The sequence below is a fragment of the Mobula birostris genome, chromosome 4 (genome assembly GCF_030028105.1).
Source record: "Mobula birostris isolate sMobBir1 chromosome 4, sMobBir1.hap1, whole genome shotgun sequence".
NCBI lineage: Eukaryota > Metazoa > Chordata > Chondrichthyes > Myliobatiformes > Myliobatidae > Mobula > Mobula birostris.
The window spans coordinates 50,255,712-50,281,352 of NC_092373.1; the positions used below are offsets into that span (position 1 = coordinate 50,255,712).

Below are 25,641 nucleotides of genomic sequence, written 5' to 3' on the forward strand. Positions count from 1 at the left end.
CGGTGGGATCTGAAGGAGACGGGATTGCAGAGTATTGTTGGGGGAAGGGGAGACGGGAGTCACAATAGCAGCACGTGAAGACCCGGCCTGGAGTTCAAGGCTGGAGTCGCAGTTGGTGGTTGCGCAATCGCTTTGAAGGTGTCCATGGTCGTTGCTGGAGTCCGGGTTTTGAACATGTCCTGGGGTGCTGGAGCCGCCAAGATCGATTTCATGCTTGCTAGTGTTGGAGCCAGTAGGCTCTGGGGCCTGCAGATGTAAGATCTTGCGATCCTTGCCTAACATGACAAAGTCCAAGAAATGGCCACTGCACTTAAGTATCTGATGGAGGATGAAATAACAGGTAGGACCATTATAAACAGCAAAGAAAGTGTCCCTGAGGTGTGGAATAGTCTGGGATAGGGACACCAAGTACCTCCTCATGGCAGAGAGGGCTGCCTTCAGAGCTTGACGGGAGGCAGAGTCAATAAAATGTGAGTACCTGGGATACTCAGAAGGTCCAAATTGAGAGGCTTGAAAACTAATCCTGAAGCCAACTGGAATAAGTTGGCGGCGGGAGACACGTTCCAAGGAAGGACATATGGCTGTAATAGAGAGTCTGAGTCAAAATGTGGTCGAAAAGTTGAAGGGCTGAAGAAATTATAGATGGGGAGCAGTGAGAGAGGGTTTCACTAAACTCCCGAAGAGAAGATCTAAACTTCTTCAGTGTAGGCATCACTGGAAGAGGCTTTGCAGTAGTGAATTTAAAAATGCAGACACGAGGAAATCTGCAGATGCTGGAAATTCAAGCAACACACACAAAAATTGCTGGTGATCGCAGCAGGCCAGGCAACATCTCTAGGAAGAGGTACAGTCGACGTTTCGGGCCGGGGCCCTTTGCCAGGACTAACTGAAAGAAGAGATAGCAAGAGATTTGAAAGTGGAGGGGAGGGGGAGGGGGCGCTCCAAAATGATAGGAGAAGACAGGAGGGGAGGGGTGGATCTAAGAGCTGGAGAAGAGAGAGAATCATGGGAGAGGATCATGCTGAACATCGACTCAGGCTGGGAGACCGTTTCGCTGAACACCTACGCTCTGTCCGCAAGAGAAAGCAAGATCTCCCAGTGGCCACACATTTTAATTCCACGTCCCATTCTGATGTGTCTATCCACGGCCTCCTCTACTGTAAAGATGAAGCCACACTCAGGTTGGAGGAACAACACCTTATATTTCGTCTGGGCAGCCTCCAACCCGATGGCACGAATATTGACTTCTCTAATTTCCGTTAATGCTCCTCCTCTCCTTCACACCCCATCCCTTATTTATTTATTTATTTATTTAATATATTTTTAAAAATATATTTTTTAATCCCCCCCCTTTTTTTCCTCTCTTTCCTTTTCCTCCCCCTGTCCCTCTCACTACTTGCCTGCTCTCCATCCTCCGGGTTCTCCCCCCCCACCACTCTTTCTCCCCAGGCTTCCTGTCCCATGATCCTCTCCCTTCTCCAGCTCTTAGCTCCATCCCTCCCTCTCCCACTTTCAAATCTCTTACTATCTCTTCTTTCAGTTAGTCCTGACGAAGGGTCTCAGCCCGAAACGTCGACTGCACCTCTTCCTAGAGATGCTGCCTGGCCTGCTGCGTTCATTTTATTACAGCTTATCCTTGATATAAAACTGATACTAAAGCAACATTGGTCAAATAATTTAATAGAAATTGTACAACTGCTCCAAGTATACATGCTCAAAAGATACAAATGCAGCTTGTCCCCATCTAGCAGAGGGAAATATATACAAGTCATTTAACAGTAAGAATCAGTAATGTACAAAACTTACTCAAAGCACTTTTAATATGGATACCATGAATTATCCAAGCATAAAAAACAATGATTAACTAGTTACAAAAATTCCAGTTTTTCATCCAAATATTTGAACTGTTGAATCAAGCAATTCAAAGGATTAGCCCTTTTCATTGGAATAAGATTTTACACAAGATAGGATAGTATCTCATTCTGGTAAATTTTTTCTTAAAGACCAAGTAAAGTGTGTGAGGAAACTGGCAAAAATATGATGTAAAAAAAATTACTATTTTGCCTGTAAAGAAATATCAGGAACAATTCCCATGGGAAATACTGTCACAGAGCTTTGATTACATATGAAGTTTTAGCAATATTGTGCAGTTTGTGGTTTTCGTAACTTGTCTATATTAAAAATAGGGTAGCTGTTTGGAAAACCCCAACTTAATGGCTGGAGAAAATAACTCTGTACAATCATTTTACTTAATGAAACCTGAGCTGTCAATTCCAAAGCAATCAAATATAAGCTGCAATATTTTTGCTTGTGATTGCGTGATTATGTACCAAAAAGACCATTAAGAATTCAGTTGGCAAAATGGTGATAGATTGTTGATAAAATTGAATATTAGGTAAGGTAATAAGCTTCTGCAGTTTCAGTAGTAGAAACTGGAGAATCTGGACATAATTTAATACTGAATACAACTACTGTAGATAGTATTTTCCATGGACCCTGCACTATTGTTTGCATGAATATTTTCTTCAATGCAGTTTGTACAAAATCTAGCCAACTGAAACATTAACAGTACTTGATCACCTGAATAATGTTATGGTTAAAGTCTCCTGTGCTGTCTATCTAAACTGCATCTATCCTATTCATTACTGCTTCTTTAACTGATTGCTGCAGTAACATGAAGTTAGACACTAGATGGATGATTGGCTGATGCTCCATTTACAAACTTGGTTTGCTATAGGTTATGTTAGTTTATAGATGTCAGCATTTCTCACTGGGACAATTTAATGGAAGTTCCATCTAAACAAACATACTTTCATTTTCTAATCTAATCCATGGAAAACATCCCCTGACTTAATTCCCATTGGTCTCTTTTCAACTATCATTTCATATCTGTATAATTGCCTTGAAAATAGACCAATGGGAATTAAGCCAGGGAATTTGTTTTTCATGGATTAGATTAGAAAATGAAAGTATGTTTTTTTTGATCAGCAAGTACATAAATGTACACACACAATAAAATGAAAATGTTAATAATATTTAATACACTAACTTTTCAATACCCTTGCATTTGGTTTAAGATCCAATTTTCTGACTAATGAAATGGTTGCTTAATGAATCTGAATCTCAAAAATACATGCATTGTACAACCCTATTTAGTAATAACTAACTTTGAAAATATCTTAATTTAGTTTAAGTACATATCTTCGACTATGTAGAAAGTAAAGACTATTAACCAGGATCCTTACTGTACATAAAGGGACTGAAAGTGTGTATTTTCCACATAGTACTATGGCAACATTGACATCTGCCATCCTTGAGGTTAGTGAATAAACATACAAAAGAAAATCAGCAAGTTTTCAGTGGCTTGGCTGCAAGTACTGCTTTGTAAATATGTCCAATTCATTTTCCAGCCATGTTGCCTTGTTTCTGTAAGAAAATTTTGAAAATACATTTAAGTTCGAAAAAGTAACTGGCAGCTGCTTTTAAAAAAAAACTTGATTTCTCTAGTACATTACTAAATTAATGAGGTACATAAATATTTGTTCAATGATACTCGTCGAACAGCCAGCACTCCTTTCTAATTTACCAAATATAGCTTGATGTATAGCTAAGAATAAAATTTAAACAGGCAAATTTATCTTCATATTACATGACACTGAAGAGATACAAATTATATTTTAGGTAAGTGTTTTTATTATTAATCCAAATGTAGTACATTGGTATAAAGTTATGACAAAAAGGTGGGCAAATGTTTTCAAAGAAATGAAATAAATGATGAGAAGTTTGATAATTATTTAACCAACCACTTAACGCACATAATAATTACTCAGAAATAAAACTGTCTCAATTTTATAATTAGGCAGTCTTTACTTAGCATGGTGTATGCTCTCAAGGACCTGTCCCACACAGCTAGATCATTATGCTCTTGACTTCTTGCACCCTTTTCCTGTACCTAATGAAACCGTGTTCTGAAGGATTCATAATTTGAAAAGAAACACTAAAGATGGTAAGGATATTTATCTCCATTCAGTTAATGATTCTGCATACTACATAAAGACATACTAACAATGGAGCAATCTGCTTCTGATTAACAGTGTCAGAAATCCAAATCCAGGATGGTGCAATTAAAACCAAAGATTTGCAATTTAATAATTTTGAGTTGAAGCCAGAGCCCAACAATTCTTTGTTCTCTCATGCAAAAACATTTAAATACACTGGTTTGAAGAGAGATTTGTTTATTTTACAGGTGAAATTATAGACTCCCTGTATGACAGTAGGGGGATAATAATATTTTATAGTTGACAATTAATTTTATCACTCACATGACCTCCCTGCCTGACAATTTGATATTTTATTTAGAAATCTGCTTAACGTGTACTAGTATTGGGAAAAATCTCTGAGCAGGCCCTCCTTGTTGGTACCAAACCAAATACCTATATCAACTTTACAAGTGCCCCTCACCGCCCCCCCCCACCACCACCAACGAATCATTGGAATACATTTAGCAAATGAGGAAAACCCACATGATAATTTACAATGTCATTTCACCCACTCTGTGTGCCTGTTGAAGAAGAGTTCCAGTCGTAATAAAACACTTCAGGTCATGGCTTTTCAAGTACACATTCGAGTTTTGTTTAACAACAATTAAATTTCTGCCCCCACCACTTGAGGTGAAAAAATAATTTCCTTTCTAATCTCCTCACCAATATGTGCCCTTGGTTTCTAAGCATCTATAAAGGAAAATAAGTTCTTCCTACTTTAGTCAAGTCCCTCACAATTTTAGATACCTTAAGTCTTCTCTCAGCCTTGTTGATTCCACAGAAAACAACTCTGGCTTGTTCAATCTTTCTACATAGGTACAATTTTCCAATCCTGACAAAATCTGTGCAAATCTCCATTGCCTTCCTTCTAGTATCAAGAATCACTAACAACATACTTGTAGTCAAAACAAGAGATAAAACAAACAAGTTTCAAGAGGAGCCTTTTAATTGACCCTGCAGCAAGTATACTTGCGATTACTGCTACCTGGATTTCTGTGAACAAGATTCTTAAGAATCTTCAATCACAGCCATTTTACTCATTATGCTTGAGGATCTCCTTTTACCTCAACAAAAACCCTTCTACTATTGCATGAACACAAATAGACTGGCAGGATGGCTGTTTACTGACTATGAGATACTGCTCTACACCTTACTTGCATACAAGATGCAGGGTTTCAACCAGAAATATTGATATCACTCTGTTTCCACAGATGCTACTCAACCTGCTGAGCTCCAACAGCAGTTTGCATTTTGCTCTGGATAACAGCATCCGCAGTCTTTTGCTTCTCTGTGTTGCCATAAACCCTAGTTCTCTCCAGAAATAATACTTCTCTACTTTGCTAATGTACATTTATGGCTATTAGCAATAAATAATAGCCTTATTAACAAACCACTTGCCCTTTTTCAGATTTGCAACTTTAAGAGGCATTGCTTGTTACAACTCAGACCATCTGGCTCACTGGCTCCATTCTGGCTTGCAATAGAAGTATATCTTAATCACATTCTCAACTAACCACCCCCGCTCCTTATTTTTCTGAAGCCCTGTAATTGATCTACTATAAACACGGCCTGGGCAGGGCAAAAAGCACTATCAAGGATGCATCTCACCCTAACCATGGACTTTCTACTCTCCTCCCATCCAGTAGGCACTACAGGAGCCTCCGCTCCCACACCAGCAGGCACAGGAAGTGCTTCTTCCCTGAGGCTGTGACCCTGCTGAACCTCACATCACAGCGCTAAGCAGTATTGCATCCATATTGTACTGTCTCAGTACTTATATATTTGTGTGCTGTAGCACTTACTTTTTATTCATAGTTATTTTGTAAATAACACTATTTTTGCACTTCTGGTCAGATGCTAACTGCATTTCTTTGGCTTTGTATCTGTACTCGGCACAATGACAATAAAGTTGAATCTAATCTAATCCTCACATCCTTATCAACTCCTTTTTTTAAATACTTACCTATGCACCAAGGAGTAGTTATAGTTACCAATTAACCCATTAGAAAGGAAACAGCATCTAGTGGAACCCTAAACGGTCATGACAAGTATGTGTACCTAAGGTTAGGTTGAACTCCTGTCCCTGGAAGTGAGGCAGCAGTGCAAACTGCTGTGCCAAAGCCACATGGCTATCCAATAAGTGAACATTAATCAGTGTAATTAGGAAGCATGCCTTTCCATTTAATGGTAGTTAATTTTCCCAAGTAATTAGGAATCCTAATGTGTCTTTTATGAAGTTATTTGGGTAATTGTTAGTTTTATCAAGAAATAATCAATGACTTCTCTTCGATACAGTCAGGAGATTTTTTTGTTCAGGAATGAAAGGAAATCTTCTGCTGTAAGATTATATTATTTCCTTGGCTGGAGTGGATTAATTTTAATATTGAGAAAGCACCAGGTGGTTCCTCAATTCATCAGTTTGCATTCTTGGCACTCTCTAACACTGAGGTTCTTAGAATTCTTAAGCATTCACTAGCACCAGTTTCAGCTAAGAAATTGTAGCTAACAAGTTGTAGTTAGATTTCTTAAACTACATACAATGCAATTTTCAATAAATATGTGGGAATAAGTTAAGTTCCAGTTATGTTTTTGACACAAGACTTAATGCGTGTTAGCAATTATGAACATATTGTTTCCCTCATCCCCTAAAAGTGACACATTGATAATCTACGAAAATAATGTCCAACACAGATTAGTGCAGGCTAGAGCATATAAAATTAACTGTTAAATTGTAATTTGTACTTTTGCTCTGTTATTGCCATATTCTTTATCAATTTGGGATGACAGTAGATTTTTGGTATTACTTAAAGCTTTTCTCCCTGCACATCAACTATTAGCATCCAATTTCAATTTGTTTGCCCAGTATACTTTCCAATATATTTATTCACTGTTATTTTTAAATTCCTGAAAAGAAAGTCCAAGGATTGTTCATGAGAAACAATCTATACTTAAAAGGCAAGAAGTCTATTAAACTACAGCATGTTTTGCCTATTTCTCTGATGTATGATCTACCCCAAGTACAGGGAAAAAAATAAATGGCAAAGAGCAAATATTTCATTTGGATATGAACCCTGAAAATTTTTAACATGAAAGAAATTACAACAGGCTTATTCTAATTACATGGTGGGTACTCGGGAGTGTTGTGGAACAGAAGGACCTTGGAGTGCAAGTAAATGGTTTCCTGAAAGTGCAGTGACAGGTAGACAGGGGGGAGGAGGTGGCTTTTTGCACACTGGCCTTTATCAGTCTGGGCATTGAGTATAAAAATTAAAAGGTCAGGGTGTACTTGACAGGATGCTGCACATGAAGAACCGTATTACATGTTGTCTTGCTACAGGAAGATTTACAAGGATGTTGGCAGAATTTGAGGGTTGCACTTATAGGGAAAGGTTGAAGAGGCTAAGACTTTATTCCTCGATGCATGAAAGGTGATCTTTTTGAGGGGTATAAAATCACAAAGGGCATAGATAGGATGAATACAGTCAGTCTTCTTCTCCACAGTTTAAGTTGAGAGGAAAAGATTTAATAGGAACTTAAGGACCAACTTTGGTTTTACAAAAAATGTATATGGAATCAGCTGCCCAAGGAAGTGGTTGAGGCACGTACAATAATAACTTATAAAAGTCTGTTGGACAGATACATGAATGCAAAAAAAGTTTACGGGCCAAACACAAGTAAATGGGACTAATTTTGATGGATAATCTTGGTCAGCATAGACCAGTTGGGCTGAAGAGTCCGTTTACATGCTGTAAAACTTTATGAACATTATATGAGCACAGGACTAAATTTATATTATGATTAGAAAATTACATAAATTATATAAATGGATTAACTTGCTCACTCTGAAAGGTGTGATTAAAAATGTTGTCCAGGAGTAAAATGGTTTCATGAAAATATAACAAAAAATTATTACCTCAGAAGCTTTGATCGGTTTTGTGTGGATTCTAAGAGTTCAATTTTTTTGTTAAGGATGGTGATTGATTCTTCTAAATTTTTTTCGGTAAGAGCTACCTGATGGCATAGTTGAGCAAATGTACTGCTCATTTCCCTGGAAAAATACAAAGGTAAAAAGGTTAGATATAAGCAAGGCCATTGATTTACCTTGTACCAGAAACAATTACTTTTTTGGTTTCCTGTTGATTATTCTGTCCCAATTTAATACTTATTTTACATGCTAGCTTAGTTAGGTTTAATGTTATTTCAGTAAAACCTGTATTTATTGGAACAGTTCTGTCAGAGATTATTAGTTCTGTTTTTCTACAAAATAAGCTTATAGGACTTACCCAGTATATGAATGACTGATTTACGTACAGCCCATACATATGACTGAGCTTTTAGGAGGCTGGTTGTATGGCTTTGCCAGTTGCTGCTGGGCTGCAAACATCTTGTACTACACAGGAACTAAGTTTAAAGCTGCATTTCCAATTTGTACACTATGTGAGTTATGAACAGTTTACAAAAATGAAACCCTGCTGTAACCTGTAATTCCATTGTGATCCAAGGAACTGGGAGGCAGCACAGAGCTCCTCTCAGCATAAACTCCAAGACCTAGGCCTTACTACCCCTTGTGCAAATGGATCCTGGATTTCCTCACTTGTAGAACCTAGTCAGTTTGGATTGGCAAAAACATTTCCTCTACAATCTCCATCAGCACAGGAGCACCACAGAGATGCTTAGCCCCATGCTCTACTCGCTTTATACCTATGAATATCTGGCTAAGTACATCTCCAACACCATATACAAGTTTACTGATAACACCACTGTTATGGGCTGTATCAAAAGTGATGAATCTGCATACAGGAGGGAGATTGAAAATTTGGCTGAGTGGTGTAATAACAACCTCTCACTCAGTGTCAATAAGACAAGGACCTGATTGTGGACTTCAAGAGAGGGAAAACAGAGGTCCATGAGCAAGTAATTATCAGAGGGTCAGTAACTTTAAATTCCTTGGTGTCACTATCTCAGAGAACCTGTCCTGGATTCATCATATAAATATAATTGCAACGAAAGCACGACAGTGCCTCTACTTCCTCAGGAGTCTGCAGAGATTCGGCATGTCATCAAAAACCTCGGCAAACATCTGAAGATAGGTGGTGGAAAGTGCGCCGACTGGTTGCATTAGGACCTGGTATGGGAACACCAATGCCTTTGAGCAGAAAATCCTACAAAACGTAATGGATTCTACCCAGTACATTATGGGTAAAAACCCTCCCAACCATTGAGCACATCTACATGTAAAGCTGTTGTAGAGAAGCAGCATCCATCAAAGACCCTCACCACCCAGGCCATGCTCTTTCATTACTGCCATCAGGTAAAAGGCACAAGTGCCTTAGGATTCGTATCACCGGGTTCAAGAACAGTTACCACCCCTCAATCATCAGGTTCTTGAACAAAAGGAGATAACTACACTCATTCTACTTCGTGTTCCCATAACCGATAGTCTCACTTTATCCTCTTTATCTAGCAATTTATATCTGTATTTGTACAGCTTGTTGTCCATTGATCCTGTTTAGTTACTGTTCTATAGATTTCCTAAGTTAGATTTGCTAAGTATGCCTGCAGAAAAAGAATCTTAGGGTTGTATGTGGTGACATGTATGTACTCTGATAATAATTTTTACTTTGAACTTTGCTTGGCTGAAACTGAAACAATGACTTCAGCAGTTAGTGAGGCTATGTTCTCAATTTCTGAGGACGTCAAAACTGGCACTGTGATTGAATCACATGTTGATGATTTAGTCAATTAAAATATTAATATCTTAATTGAATCAAGAGAAAGCTGCATTAGCCTTTCTTCCTCCAGTCAATCTATTCATTTTGATCAGCCTGTTTTAACTTGCTGAGATTCTATGATGGTTGGCACTGCAATGGTGGACTCCATTATCAGTCCATCAGTGTAGCAGTTATCCCAGGGGTAATATTCCGTCAAAAAGAATGCTGCACTTCAGCCTCTGTTTGGAAATAACCTGGTTACAATATTTCTTCTGCTAGAAGACAAGACAGATCTTGGAGGAAGGTTTGTCCACTTGGTCTTCAGCATGGTTCCAAAACGTTATACCCAATACACACTCAATGTTTTCTGCCATCAAATTACTGAATGACATGAACCCATGAACATTACCTCACTTTTGTTTTCCTCTCTTTTTTCACTACTTCTTTATATACTTCTTATTGTGAGTTATAGTTTAAAAAAATGTGTTGCAATGTACTGCTGCTGCAAAACAGCAACATATACCAGTGATAGTAACCCTGATTCTGAATTACTTGATTCTTACAGTGCTATCATCTTTTTAATGGGTGCAAATACTACAGGGATTTCAAACTATGCAAGGTTGCATAAATAGCAATGTGATAAATGACAATTGATAATACTGACTGATAAAAATTGTTTTAAAGCTTAAGGAAATATTTGGTTATTGTTAACTAAATTTTTCATGTAGGTAAAAAGACAGCAGAATCAATAGGTCAATGTTTCCCACATTAGAACATTGAACAGTATCAGCTGTCTACTATCTGACATTATTAACAAGTGAATACAACATGCAATACACAAAACTAACTCATTCTTATGTTTGGTGAATGAACATTTACTAAAGTAAACTAAAGCTCTCCCTTGAACTTTATAAGGAAATGCTAATGATTTGACAATTTTTAGTTACCTCTGTTTGAGATACATCTCAGAAAACTTGATTAGTATTGACTCCCAACTTCCAAATTTTAAAGAGAGTAATCTTTCCTGAAGCCTATTCTTTACCACCAGTGTAACAATGTTCAACCTCCAAGACCTTAGTAATCAAGTTTAGACCTATATGATTATCACTGCTAGACCACTGATGCCCATGCCTTCACTAGCAAAAACAGGCATTTCTTCTCTAAAACTCTCCTCTAAGCATTAAACCTATTAAAGTGACACCTCCTGGACTGATTTCTCAAATAGAATACTTATAGAATAGTACAGCACAGTACAGGCCCTTCAGCCCACAATGTTGTGCCAACCCTCAAACCCTGCCTCCCATATAAGCCCCCACCTTAGATTCCTCCATATACCCGTCTAGTAGTCTCTTAAACTTCACTAGTGTATCTGCCTCCACCACTGACTCAGGCAGTGCATTCCACGCACCAACCACTCTCTGAGTAAAAAACCTTCCTCTAATATCCCCCTTGAACTTCCCATCCCTTACCTTAAAGCCATGTCCTCTTGTATTGAGCAGTGGTGCCCTGGGGAAGAGGCACTGGCTATCCACTCTATCTATTCCTCTTATTATCTGGTACACCTCTATCATGTCTCCTCTCATCCTCCTTCTCTCCAAAGCGTAAAGCCCTAGCTCCCTTAATCTCTGATCATAATGCATAATTTCTAAACCAGGCAGCATCCTGGTAATTCTCCTCTGTACCCTTTCCAATGCTTCCACATCCTTCCTATAGTGAGGTAACCAGAACTGGACACAGTACTCCAAGTGTGGCCTAACCAGAGTTTTATATAGCTGCATCATTACATCGTGACTCTTAAACTCTATCCCTCGACTTATGAAATCTAACACTCCATAAGCTTTCTTAACTACCCTATCCACCTGTGAGGCAACTTTCAGGGATCTATGGACATGTACCCCGAGATCCCTCTGCTCCTCCACACTACCAAGTATCCTGCCATTTACTTTGCCGAACTTTGCTTAGTTTTGCACCTACGAAGAAACATGAGATGCTTAACCACTAGACCACAAGACACAGGAGCAAAAATTAGGCCACTTGGCCCATCGAGTCTGATCTGCCATTTCATCATGGCTGATCCAATATCCCTTAGACCCAATCTCCTACCTTCTCCCCACATCCCTTCATACTAATCAACAAACCTCTGCCTTAAAAATACCCAATGAGTTGGCCTCCACAGACACCTGTGACAAAGTATTCCACAGATTCGCCACTTTCTGGCTAAAGAAATTCCTCCTCATCTCTGTTCTAAATGGACTTCCCACTATTCTGAGGATATGTCCTCTGATCATAAGACTCCCTCACCTTGTCAAAGGCCTTTTGAAAATCCCAGTACACAATATCCACTGATTCTCCTTTACCTATCCTGCTTGTTATTTCTTCAAAGAATTCCAACAGATCTGTCAAGCAACATTTTCCCTTACAGAAACCATACTGACTTTGGCCTATTTTATCATCTGCCTCAAAGTAACCCAAATCCACAGAGATGTCGTAAGAAAAGCTACATTTGGGAAAGTCTTGGGTCTACAGAATATGCAAGAGGAGTAAGTACATCTTCCAGCCTTTTCTCTATATTCTGTTCTTTCCCAGTATTTCCAATTTGAGTAGTATCCAACATCTCTTCTTGCACCAAGAGCCACTTCAGGTTAGAGAGCATGAATAAAGCACGAAACAAAATGATAATAGACCAAAAAAGTTAGCTGGCATTATTCTTCCAGTTATGGGGTCCATCTGAGTTTTGGCTAACATCCAACAGCCAGAATGCTGAAGTGAATATTCAAGTGTATTAAACTCAATATTCCAGTGCTATCAATTCTAGGGTGTCTGCCAAATAAAATATCATGTGCTCCTTTAGCATAAGAAACTTTTCTACACATAGGAACTGACTACATAAGGATTCCCTAGCTCCTCACTTAGACTGATAGAATTACAACATAATCAGGGATTGAGAGCTAAGCTGTTCTTTATCTGCATTTGAAGACTGCTCACCCATGTCTCCGCTACATTCCTGAAATTGTATCCCTTCAAACACTCTCTCAATGGTCTCTACAAAGTCAACTGATGTACAAATAGTGCACAAATTTTCAGTCCCTGACCAACATCATGCTGTAAGACCATAAAATATAGGAGCAGAATTAGGCTATTTGGCCCATGGAGTCTCTCCACCATTCCATATTGGCTGATTTATTATCCCTCTCAACCCCCTTCTCCCTGTTAACTTTGAAGCCCTGATTAAACAAGAACCTATCAACCTCCATCTTTACCGAATTACTGGCCTGCACAATCATCTGTGGCAACGAATTCCACAGATTCACCACCCTCTGGCTAAAGAAATTTTGCCTCTGCTCTAAATGGATGTGTTTCTATTCTGAAGCCGTGCCCTCTGGTCCTAGACTCCCCCACTGCAGGAAACATCGTCTCCATATCTATTCTAACTAGACCTTTCAATATTTGATAGGTTTCAATAAGATCTGCCCCTCTTCTTCTAAACTCCAGTGAGTACAGGCTCAGAGCTATCAAACACTATGTTAACCCTTTCATAATTTTTGCAAACTTCCTTTGGATCCTCTCCCATGGCAGCACTTTTTTTTTTTCCTTAGATAAGGGGCCAAAACTGCTCATGATATTCCAAGTGTGACTGACCAATGCCTTATAAAGTCTCAGCTTTACATTGTCACTTTAGTATTCTAGTCCTCTCAAATTGAATGGTAACATTGCATTTGCCTTCCTTCCCACCAACTCAACCTACAAGTTAACCTTTAGGGAATCCTGTACGAGTCCCTTTGCAGCTCTGATTTTTGAATGTTATCCCCATTTAGAAAATAGTTCATCTCTTTATTCCTTCTACCAAAGTGCATAACCATACATTTCCCTCCACTATATTCCATCTACCACTTATTTGCCATTTCTCCCAATCTGTCCAAGTCCTTCTGCAGACACCCCTGCATCCTCAACACTACCTGCCTCTCCACCTATTTTCATATTGTCCAGAAACTTGGCCACAAAGCTATCAATTCCTTTAACCAAGTCACTGACCTATAAGCAGTCCCAACACCAACCCCTGCAGCGCAGCACTGGTCTGCTCTGTGATTTTTATAAATGACTTAGATGAGGAAATGGAAGAATATGTTTATAAATTTGCAGATGACATGAGGTTTGTGCTGTTGTGGATAGTGTAGAAAGTTGTCATATAGACAAATATGATATAGACAAAACGCAGAGAGGGGTTGAGAAATAGAAGATGGCATTCAATCTGGAGAAGTGCGAAGTGATTCAGTTTAGGTCTGAATTTGAAGGCAAAGTACAAAGTTCTTAACAGAGTGGAAGAACAGGGGGATCTTGAGTTTCAAGTTGTCACAAAAGTTGATAAAGTGGTTAAGAAGGCTAATGGTATGTTGGCCTTCATTAATAGCGGGATTGAGTTCAAGAATCATGAGGTAATGTTGCAGCTCTGCAAAACTCTGGTTAGGCCACACTGTTCAGTTCTCATTATAGGAAGCCATGATCAGCTTCATTTATAGGAAGGAGGTGGAAACATTAGAGATGGTGCAGAGGAGATTTACAAGGATGTTGCATGGATTAGACAACATATTTTATGAGGAAAGGCTGAGCGAGCCAGGGCTTTTCTTTTTGGAGTGAAGGAGATTGAGAGACTTGATAAGACTTGTATCAATAATGAGAGGCATTGAAACAGTGGACAGCCAGCTCCCTTTTCCCAGGACAGTAGTGACTAATATGAGAGTACGTACTTTTAAGGTGCTTGGAGGAAAGGATAGGGAGGTTAGAGGTAGTTTTTTAAAAATATTTAAACAGAAAGTGGTAAGTCCATGGAACGCACTGCTGGGGTGGCGGTGAAAGCTGATACATTAGGTACATTTAAGACACTCTTAGATAGACACAAGAATGAAAAATAAATGGAGGGCTACGCGGGAGAGAAGGTTTAGGCTGATCTTGGAGTAGGTTGAAGGGTCAGCACAATATCATGGGGCTGAAAGGTCTGTACTGTGTTGTATTGTTGTATATTCTAGTCAGGATAAAATGGAAAAATATATAGAAAAAACATTACAGTCTATTAGTTGTAACTTTAATTAATTTAAACAAAATATCTTTGCTTTGCTAAAAAGTACTTACTGACTGACTTGATGACTGCAATTTGCACTTGTGAAACCGACAACCATCTGCAATTTCTCAGTAGCATAGTCCACAAACTGGCCCTTGAAAGTTCTCTCTTTTGCTTTTGTCGTCCATGTTAAGCGTTCATACACGTACACTAAACCGTAAAGACCTAAAGCAATAGCTATAGGTCTCCAGCCCACAGCCCTGAAAATCTAGGTGAAAAAAAAAATCACAAGAAAATATTATTTACTACCAGGATGTACATATTTTAAATCTGTTAATTTCATACACAAATTGCATCATTACCCAAGAAAACTTAGTAGGGAGAAATTTTACTTTGCCCAATGAATGTAAATGTTTTTGGTGAAGCCCCATACTTTATTTTTTACAATAGCTTATTTCTTCTTCATTATACAGGTATATTTCTAACATTTTTTCTTGCAATGATCATATTACTAAACTAATAATAGCTACAGCAATGAAGAATAGAAAAGAATCATCATATCAGGAGGTTGGGTGGGAGAGGGTTAGTGATGGGAAGGTTATCAATAAAACCTACTACTCAATCTAATAGCTATTTCAATTTTTTCTTGCATATTGCTTCCATTGATCAAGAGAGGAAGTCTTAAATAAGTAAAAATTTGGCTCAAGTAACATTTCAGATTCACTGCTGTGCCTTTCCCATAAAGTCGATTTACTGCGGCTTTGTTCTTATTTATAGGTGCTCAGCAAACAATACTGGTATTCTTTCATTCATAAATATTAAATTAACAAAACATTTTCCAGAAATACACTAACTTCAATTTGAAAAATGGCTATTGACTAATTTACTTGAAGCTAACAAGGACATAATGGAATAAGCCAAGTCAGAACCAACACAGCAGAGTATGCTTGTTTGAAGTTCCTAGGATCATTGTGATAGTTCTAGTCTATGACATCATCTTAATTTTAACAATTTAATTTCAGTAAGATGTACTTGCCACTCCTCCAATAATGACAGCCCCCATTGAAGTCCGTGATGTTAGAGAAGCTATCCCAGTAGTTAAGTACATCATCATTTCTTCTTGAGTTGTGTTTTCTGGAGCAAGTCCAGGAGCATTTGTCATGGTTGGGGTCACTGATAGTGGTTGAAGAAACTATAATATGAAAGTGGGAAAGTGAAGAACTTCAAATTACATTCTTGCTTCAAGAAAACAAAGCCATCATGGTTTGTAATGCTTTACAGAAGTGTCAATGGAATAATCATCGAAAAGCACAACTGTCTGTACAATTCTCACCTTGTCCTACAACATTGAAGGATGTCACTTAGCCTATCGAGCCTTTGTGGTTCTTAGAGGAACTCGATAACATGAAGGAAAACGAGCTAGTAAAAAACATACACAAAATGCCAGGGAAACTCAGCAGGTCTGGCAGCATTTATGAAGAGAAATAAACAGTTGACATTGTGGGCTGACACCCTCCAACAAGATTGGAAAGGAAGAGGCAGGTCAGAATAAGAAGGTGGGGGGAGGCGAAGGAGTACAAACTGGCAGGTAATAGGTGAAACCAGGGGGAAGGTGGGTGGCTGGAGGAAGAAAGATAAAGCAAGAAGCTGTAAGGTGATAGGTGGAAGAGGTAAAGAGCTGAAAGAGGAATCTGATAAGAGAGGACAGTGGAAGAAAGAAAAGGAAGGACATCAAATGGAGGCAATGGGCAGGTGAGAAGGAGTGCGACGGGAACCAAAATGGAAAAATAGGGGGTGGGGTGGGTAAGAGAAATTACCGGAAGTTAGAGAAATCAATGTTTGTGCCATCAGGTAGGAGGCTACCCAGATGGAAAATGAGGTGCTGCTCCTCCAGCTTGAGTGTGGCCTCATTTTGGCAAGAAATCATGAACCAAAAGGTCAGAATAGAAAAGGGAAGTCGAATTGAAGTGGGTGGCTGCTAGGAAATCCTCTCTTTTGTGGCAGATGGAACAAAGATGCTCAACGAAGTGGTTCTCCAATCAACATTGGGTCTCACTGATGCAGAGGAGGCTGCAATGGATACAACAGACTCGCATATGTAGTGTCAGCTCATCTGGAGCTGTTTGGAGCCCTGAATATTGGTGAGGGAGGAGTTGTAGGGGCAAGATGTAGCACTTGTCCTGCTTTGCAGGGATAAGTGTCAGGACTGAGATCAATGAGGGATGATGAAGCAAGACAGCCATGTAGAAAGCGATCTCTATGGAAAGCAGAGTAGGTGTTGGAGGGAAAGATGTGTTTAGCGGTAGGATCCTGTTGTAGATGGTGAAAGTTACAGAGATTGATGTGCTGATATGGAGGCTTGTGGGGTGGTAGGTAACCACCACCTTATTCTGGCTTCCATTCCAGTCCGGTCCAAATGAAAGGTCTTAGCCTGAAATGCTCACTGTATTCCCTGCTATAGATGCTGCCTGATTTTCTGAGTTCCTCCAGCATTTTGTGTGTTGCATCTGCAGAATCTCTTGTGCTTATAAAATTGTTCAGAATTTCAATGAGGCCACATTTGGTTTACTGTGTTTAGTTTTAGTCTCATTTTAAGAATATAGTCTCATTTTCAGCAGGAGAAGAGGAATGGGCCTATTTTGTTTCCAGTTTTAAAAAGTGACAAATGATCTTACTGAAACATAAAAGATACTGCTCACTGTGAAAAAGCAGGCTTTTACGTCCGGTGTTTGCCATACAGCCAATCATGTGAAATAACCACCCTACGATTATGACTGAAAGTTCCATGTCAGAATCACACAGAAACTGAAGGAATCTGAAGGAGCATGAGAGGGTAGATTCTGAGGAGTCTTTTCTCTAGGCTGGACCAACTAGACAAGCTACAATTAAGACTAATAAGTCAGAAATTAGGAAGAAGCAACACAGAAAGCTGGAATCATTGGAATTCGCTTCCCTGGGCACATGCATGGCTGTGGAATACTAAAATCTGAATAAGGTTTATTTTCACTGACATAGTTGTGAAATATGTCATTTTATGGCAGTACAGTGCAGGCACAACAAGTTACAATAAAATAATAGATTATCATTGCAAAAGAAGAATAGCAATAGTATTTTTAAACTTATGAACCTTTCAGAAATATGATGATAGAAGGGAAGAAACTAAAATGTTGAGTGTGGGTCTTCAGGTTCCGGTACCTCCACAGTGGTGGTAGTAGTAATGGGCACATCCTGGATGGCGAGGGCCTTTAATGATGGATATCACCTTCTTGGGGTATTGCCTTTTGAAGATGTTCTCGATAGTGGAGAAGCTTGTGCCTGTGTTAAAATGATGTCCGTGATTCAAAGAATTGTCTTTTCGAAAATAAAATATTAATTTCTCCAGATGTGAACACCAATAGCAGGACTATCATTTATTGCCTATTGCTAACAGTCCTTGAGAAGCACTTCTGAGTCAACTACTTGAATTATTGCAATTCTTCTGGAAAAGGTAATTCCACATTGTTAATTCAGTAAAGTTCCTAGATTGAGAATAAGCAACGATGATGTGATGACAATATATTTCCAACTCAAACTTGTTGTGCAGCTCAGCGGGGAATATGTTGATGGTGGTGTTCCTATGCATGTGCTGCTCATGCTTGATGGAAGTGATCAGACTCGAGGCTCTGCAGTAGTAATGCATTCTATATGTAACTCTCGGTTCGGCTAGCGGCTTAATCTAGGGGAAGGCAGCCTTCCGCCTGCCAAACTTAAGAAATCTTGTTTGGCTGGACGCTGCACAATGTGTCCCCTGTTACAAATCAGTACCATGAAATAACAAATATGCGATTAAACAATTGAGTTTTATAATTCTTAATTTGACAATATGGTTAGTAAAGAAACAAAAAAAAAGAAAGGGCCCATTGTCATGAAACAGTCTAATGCGCAACGTTGGAGCTCATGGTTCAGTCCACTGGTTTCCCATTGACAACCTCCGAGCGTAGCCCACCCTCGCTCCAAGTCCACTCCATTCAGCTGTCTACCAACTCTATCCATTTGCATCTTCTCTCCTCCTCTCTCCCCAGCAAAAGACCACAAAATCCCTGCACCCAGACACACGAGAAAGAACAACATCCCTCTCATTGGATAGCCCACATTCCAAAGCCCTGTTATCACTAGTCATAACCCAAACATTGCTGCTACAGAGAAACCATTACATTCGCAGTGAAACCTTACTGCACGTTACACTCTGCCCCCACCAAATTTAGTCATGTCTTCTCGTTGAGATAATTCGCCAGCCCTTCCTGCAAAACACAAAGTCCAACCCAGGTATAAAAGGCAGTGACATAGCTCCCCAATACAGTAGGGGTCACACTCTGTTCCCCTGGTGCTACGTAGGCCAGCCTATCTGGTGGTCTCCTAATTCTCTGAGACCTCCACACCCCCTCACCTAATTCTTCAGGTTCAGACCCTACTGGGGATACTTGAGGTCTACCTGACGAGGCCTCCCCCGACCTATCACTCATGCCCACCTGCAACTCGGTCCCCTTGGTTCCATGACCAAGCCCCGCTTCATCCGCTGCAGGTTCCCGCTACAACCCAGGCTGTCCACAGGTAGAACCACACCCCCGCCCCCCCGACACCCACCACCTGACTCAGCAGAAGGGCTAGAAGTCTCTTCCTCAATTAATGGTGAGTTAGCAAAAGGCAGCATATACCACACATCCAGGTCCTCATCCTCCCAATCAGTATCTCTCTCAGGGGTAGGAGCCAGCCTAACCTCTCCTGCTGTGGGCCCTGCAGTCACCCCAACGTTTCCGCAGAGTCCTCTTACGAGATGTAAGCTCCAAGTCGGGCTCTGGGTCTACCTGCATCTATTGTCCCAGGGCGAGCAGGTGGTTCCATTGGAGAATCTTTACAGGCCCATTCCCATCCTCTCGTTTCACTTGGAGAACTGGTAGGTTTGGCTTTTGACTCTCCACCACGTAGGGCTTGCCGCCCAGCGGTCCACTAAGAGTTGGAAGAACCTCATCTTTTGATCATACCTCCTTTTATTTCCTTGATTCTGCTTGGCAGCCGCGACCCCAGATAATTCATAAGCCCTTTTCAGCTCTCTTCTCATGTCAGACTTATCTGAAGTATGTGTCTTCAGTGGTAAGTTGCCCTTGTCAGTCAACGGGCAACCTCGCCTCATGCCCAAATATCAGATAGTATGGCGAGTACATGGTAGCTTCATTTCAGGTACAATTGTAACTGTGGACCAGATGTCCAATATGTTGACTCCACCTGCTCTTCTCACTGATCTCCAAGGTCCCGAGCATGGTCCGATTAAACCTCTTGGGCTGGAGATCACCCTGTGGAGGATAGGGTGTGGTCCTCGACTTCTCGACTCCATGCATGCCCAGCAACTCATGGATGACTCTGCTCTCGAAATCCCGTCCCTAATCATTATGTATCCGCCTGGGAAGGCCATAATAAATTAAATACTTCGCCCATAACACTTTGGCCACCGTGGACGCCCTCTGGTCCTTGGTCGGAAAAGTCTATGCATATCTGGTGTAGTGATCCATGATGACCAAGACATTCGCCATGTTGCTGGCACCTGGCTCTATTGACAGAAAATCCATACACACCAGGTTCAAGGGCCCCAGACTCTGCAAGTGGGACAAGGGAATTGCTCGCGTAGGCAGCGTCTTCTGCTGTATGCATCGAATGCATGACTTGCAGTATTCTTCGACCTCCGACTTCATTCGGGGCCAGTAAAACCAGTCTCTGAGCAATCCATAGGTCTTTTCAACCCCCAAACGTCCAGAATCATCATGAAGTGACTTTAACACAATCCTCCAGTACTTCTCCGACAGAACCAGCTGGCAACGTTGAGGTCGGTCCAAGGGTGACATAACCCGGTATAGGGTCTGGTTCCTCAACTCCAACCAGATCATTCTCTCAGTAAGGGAGGCACTGCCGTGTGTTTCGTCTCCTCTGCCTGAGCCATGACTCCCTTTTCGACCGCTGACCAAACGACACAGATGCTCAGGTCATCTCGCTGAGCAGCTGCCACTTCCCCAGAACTCAATTCCGGCAGCTGATTTGTCTTCAGAGCAGTCAGATTACAGTAAACCTGGGGAATGGTGTCATCAGAAACTCCTAATTGATCCACCGCTTGACCCTGCCCCTCCTTTCCATCTGCCTTCACGGTGATGGCAAATTGCCAAATGGCCTTCACCCCCGGGGCAGGAATGCTCTCCCACTCCTCGTCCCTGTCCAGTCCCTCATGCGCCTGTTGGGACAAAGCATCAGCATCAATGTTCCAGCTTCCCGGCTGGTACTTCAGGCTGAAATCATAGGCAGACAACGCCGCCAACCACCAATGACCTGTGGCATCCAGTTTCGCCGAGGTTAGTATATAAGTTAGAAGGTTTCAGCATCTGCAGATTTCCTCATGTTCTGTGTGGGATAGTTTTTCCTCGGAGGGCTGACAAACGCAATGGGTCTCAAGCCGGTGCCCTGATCCTGATACAGGCATCCATGTGCAGTACATAAGGCAATCAGGGGTCCGCAAAAGCCAGCACCGGCGCCTGGATCAGCAGTTCCTTCAGCGACTGAAAGGCAACCTCACATTTTGCATCCCACCTCAGTCCAAAGGGCTCCGACAAGCTAAGATACTCTCCACCCTCCTGTCCTTTTCCCCCTTCCTTTTCTTCCCCAAGGGAGGGTAACCGCACAGAAGCTGATTCAATGGGTGACTCACTTTTGCATAGCCTTTCATGAACCTCCCGATAGTAACCACAGAACCCAAGAAACGTGCACAGAGTGCTCACAGTCTGGGGTCTTGGCCAAGTGGTCACCACCTCTACCTTAGCCAGATCTGTAGCTACTCCATGCAATGAGACTATGTGCCCAATATAGCTAACAGACGTTTGTCAGAACTGGCACTTGTCCAGGGGAAGTTTTAACCCTTCAGCTTTCAGACAGCCCAGCACCTTCAGCAGCCTCGCTCGTGTTCTTCCAAGGTGGATCCAAACACAATGAGGTCATTCAGATAGACCAATACCTCAAGCAAGTTCATATCTCCCACCATGTTCTCCATGACCCACTGAAAGTTTGCAGGGGCTCCCGATATGCCCTGGGGCATCCTTTCGAATTGGAAGAATCCCAGGGGACATATAATTGTAGTCTTCTCTTTGTCAGCCTCACTCATGGGTGTTGGAGTGATTTTTGGGTTTAGGTCATTTACATTTAGCAAATGGCTTTGGCCACCAGTCTTCTGTTCCTTGACAATGTATTGTGGATTTAGTTTGTAACAATGCATTTCCTAAAAGCTGTGAATTCCAGTCCAGAGACGATGCTGGCATCTGTGGGATGGATGTGAACCAGAAGATGTGAAGTTTGCATGTAGTTTCAAAGACAACATTATCTATACTTTGTAAATATGGAATTGTCCTTTTATGTTTAGCACATAAAATACCAAATAAATGTATTGTGGATTCTGTTTGGAACAATGGATTCCTAAAAGCCCAGTCCAGATGCTGCTGGCGCCTGTGGGATGGATGCAAATCAGAAGGTGTGAAGTTTGTATGTAGCTTCAAAAGAAAGCATTGTCTATACTTGTAAATATGGAATTATCCTTTGTGCTTAGCAAATAAATATCGAGCCCCATATTGGGCCAGCAGACCTTTCCACCGAAAGCATCTCCATAATCATATGGCCTGCTGTACCTTGTTTTGTGGAATAAAGAAGTTGCTTTGAATCTACCAGTAACTCTCTCCAGTGACTTCATTCACGAAACAACAATGGGGATCCGGTAGTATCCACTCCTCAAGTCCAGCACACTGAACCACTTCGCACCACTCAGGCAGGCTAGCGCATCTTCAATCCTCAGGACTGTATACCGGTCAGGGATGGTGTGCCTGTTCACAGACTTATAGTTCGTACCTGGGTGCACTGAATTACAACAAAATTTGTGATTTCCATATTAATGCAGAAGTCCCAAAATTGCTGGAATTTTGCCAAAGTGTGATGACGTAGTGAAGAATCAACTTCATCGTTCCCAGCACTGCTGGTGGTGCGGTGGCACGGTAGCATAGTGGTTAGCACAGAAGCTTTGCAGTACCACCGACTCAGGTTTAATTTCCGTCACTGCCTGCATGGAGTTTGTACGTTCGCCCCATGACTGCGTGGGTTTCCTCTGGGTGCTCTGGTTTCCTCTCATATTCCAAAGACATAATAGTTGGTACATTAATTGTTCGTTGCAAATTGTCCTGTGATTAGGCTAGAATTAAACTGGGCGATTGCTGGGTGGTGTGGCTTGAAGGGTCAATAAAATTTAAAAAATAAAATGTAAAATAAAATAAATCCATACATGATTCATCGTCTACTTTGTTGCTGTATCGACAAAATAGCTTTTCTTTTGGCAGTACACGAGGAAGCTTACTTCTTTCCTCTTCTATACCAGGTAAATTTTAGGTCCTTTTGATAATTTAACACGCTGTATGATACATTTGTTGAACTTTTAGATTTGGCCCTCAATCTCCATTGTCACCTTCTGGTAAAAACGTACAAAAAGTAATGACATATGATGAGAAACAAGTACAGTCAAAAATTCCTAAGTAATTTTATTCTTCAATGTTTGACAAAGTTGTTTATTCTATAGGCACATGGGAAATGGGCAGAAAAACAGACATTAAATAAAACTGGTCACAAACAAGAGAAAATCTGCTGATGCTGGAGATCCAAGACACACACACAAAAGGCTGGAGGAACTCAGCAGGAAGGCAGCATCTATGGAAAAGAGTACAAGCGATGTTTCGAGCTGAAACCCTTCAGCAGGACTGGAGAACAAAAGATGAGAAATAGAGTTAAAAGGTAGGGAGAGGGGAGAGAGAAACAAGTTGATAGGTGAAACCAGGAGGGGTGAAGTAGAGAGCTGGGCAGTTGATTGGTGAAAGAGATCCAGGGTTGGAGAAGGGGTAAGTCAGATAGGAGTGGACAGAAGGCCATGGAAGAAAGAAGAGGGGGGAGGTGCACCAGAGAGAGGCGATGGGCAGGCAAGGAGATAAAGTGAGAGAGGGAAAAGGGGATGGGGAATGGTGAAGGACAGGGAAGGGCCATTTCTGGAAGTTCGAGAAATCGATGTTCATACAATCAGACTGAAGGCTACCCAGATAGAATATAAGGTGTTGCTCCTCCAGCCCGAGGTGTTGCTCCTCCTCATCACGACTGTGGAAGAGGCCATGGACAGACATATCGGAATGGGAATGGGAAGTGGAATTAAAATAGGTGGCCCCTGGGAGATCACGCTTTTTCTGATGGACAGAGCATAGGTGCTCAGCAGTCTCCCAATCTACATCAGGTCTCACCAATATAAAGGAAGCCACACTGGGAGCACTGCAGATGGTATATGAGCCCAACAGGCTCACAGGTGAAGTGTCACTTCACCTCGAAAAACTATTTGGGGCCCAGAATGGTAGTGGGGGAGGCGGTGCAGGGGCAGGTATAGACCTTTTGGGGCCCTGTATGAACCAAGCATATCTTTCCTTACTCCCCCCCCCCCCCCCCCCCCCCCACTTTCTGCTTTCCACACGGATCACTTCCCTTTTCTATTCATCCCTCCTCACTGATCTCCCTCCTGGCACATATCCTTGCAAGTGGAACAAGTGCTACTGTGTCCGGTGCTCTGGTGTGGCCTCCTGTATATCTGCCAGACCCAACAGAGGTTGGGAGACTGCTTCGCCAAGCGCCTATGCTCTGTTCGCCAGAAAACGTAGGATCTCCCAGTGACCATCCATTTTAATTCCACTTTCCATATGTCTATCCATGGTCTCTTCCACTGTCACGATATGACCACATTCAGGTTGGAGGAACACCACCTTATATTCCGTCAGGGTAGCCTCCAACCTGATGGCATGAACATCGATTTCTCAAGCTTCTGGTAATGGCCCCTCTCCTTCACCATTCCCTTTTCCCACTCTCACCTTATCTCCCTTGTCTGACTATTGCCTTCCTCTGGTGCTCCTCCCCTCCCCCCCTTTTCTTTCTTCCATGGCCTTCTGCCCTCACTAATCCGACTCCCCCTTCTCCAGCCCTGTCTCTCTTTCACCAATCAACTTCCCAGCTCTTTACTTCACTTATCACCTTGTGCTTCTTGCTCCATTCCCCTCACCTTTTAACTCTGCCTGCCCCTCACCTTTTTTTTCCCTCTAGTCCTGCTGAAGGGTCTTGGCCCAAAATATCAACTGTACTCTTTTCCATAGATGCTGCTTGGCCTGTTGAGTTCCTCCAGCATTTTGTGTGTGTTGCTCAAATAAAACTTGGAATATTTAATATAATTTAAATATTTTATGATTAATAAATAGTGAAGAATAGCTCTTTAAAAAGTAGTTCAATTTCATTCCTTAGTATTATAAGATCACTCTCTATACTGCTGCCGCCTGCTTCATAAATTAAATTTCTTTTGCTTAGTATAAATTTAGTCAAACAGTAATTTAGCAGACTGGCCCAAACAGTCCATCTCTCATTTTTGTTTCATGTACTGCAATAAATTTCTAGTTGGGACATCTAGAATGACAAGTTATTCATGTGCACAAGATGCAAGACTTACAACTATATGGATAACACTGGCACTTTTCATTTATTTCATTAAATTTGGAGCTAAAGTACAAAGTCCTCACAAAGCAGTTGAAGAAATGGAGAAGCAAGGTGGTAGGTGTCTACCCATTCTCCTGAGAGTGACTAATAGAAAGCTAAAGGAAAACAACCGATCTGAACAAATGCAAGGATGTTACAGCCTCAAAACATACTAACTTTGAATTTCAAAATGCACAGTTAGGTTATTGGATTTAATACTTTCACATCAATT

General features: G+C 41.1%; 1 protein-coding gene across 2 annotated transcripts in view; it reads right to left on the reverse strand.

Annotated features, from left to right (window-relative positions):
- Positions 1-1,802: 1,802 nt before the first annotated feature.
- The window catches only part of LOC140196328 (mitofusin-1-like), a 72,670-nt gene continuing 48,831 nt past the window's right edge, over positions 1,803-25,641 (reverse strand). For both annotated transcript variants that reach the window (XM_072255325.1, XM_072255326.1), the window contains 4 exons: positions 15,844-15,999; positions 14,879-15,075; positions 7,954-8,088; positions 1,803-3,426 (listed from right to left, as the gene is read on the reverse strand). In XM_072255325.1, coding sequence (XP_072111426.1) covers positions 3,357-3,426; positions 7,954-8,088; positions 14,879-15,075; positions 15,844-15,999 — 558 coding nt within the window. In that variant the 3' untranslated portion in view covers positions 1,803-3,356. The remainder of the gene's footprint in view (positions 3,427-7,953; positions 8,089-14,878; positions 15,076-15,843; positions 16,000-25,641) is intronic.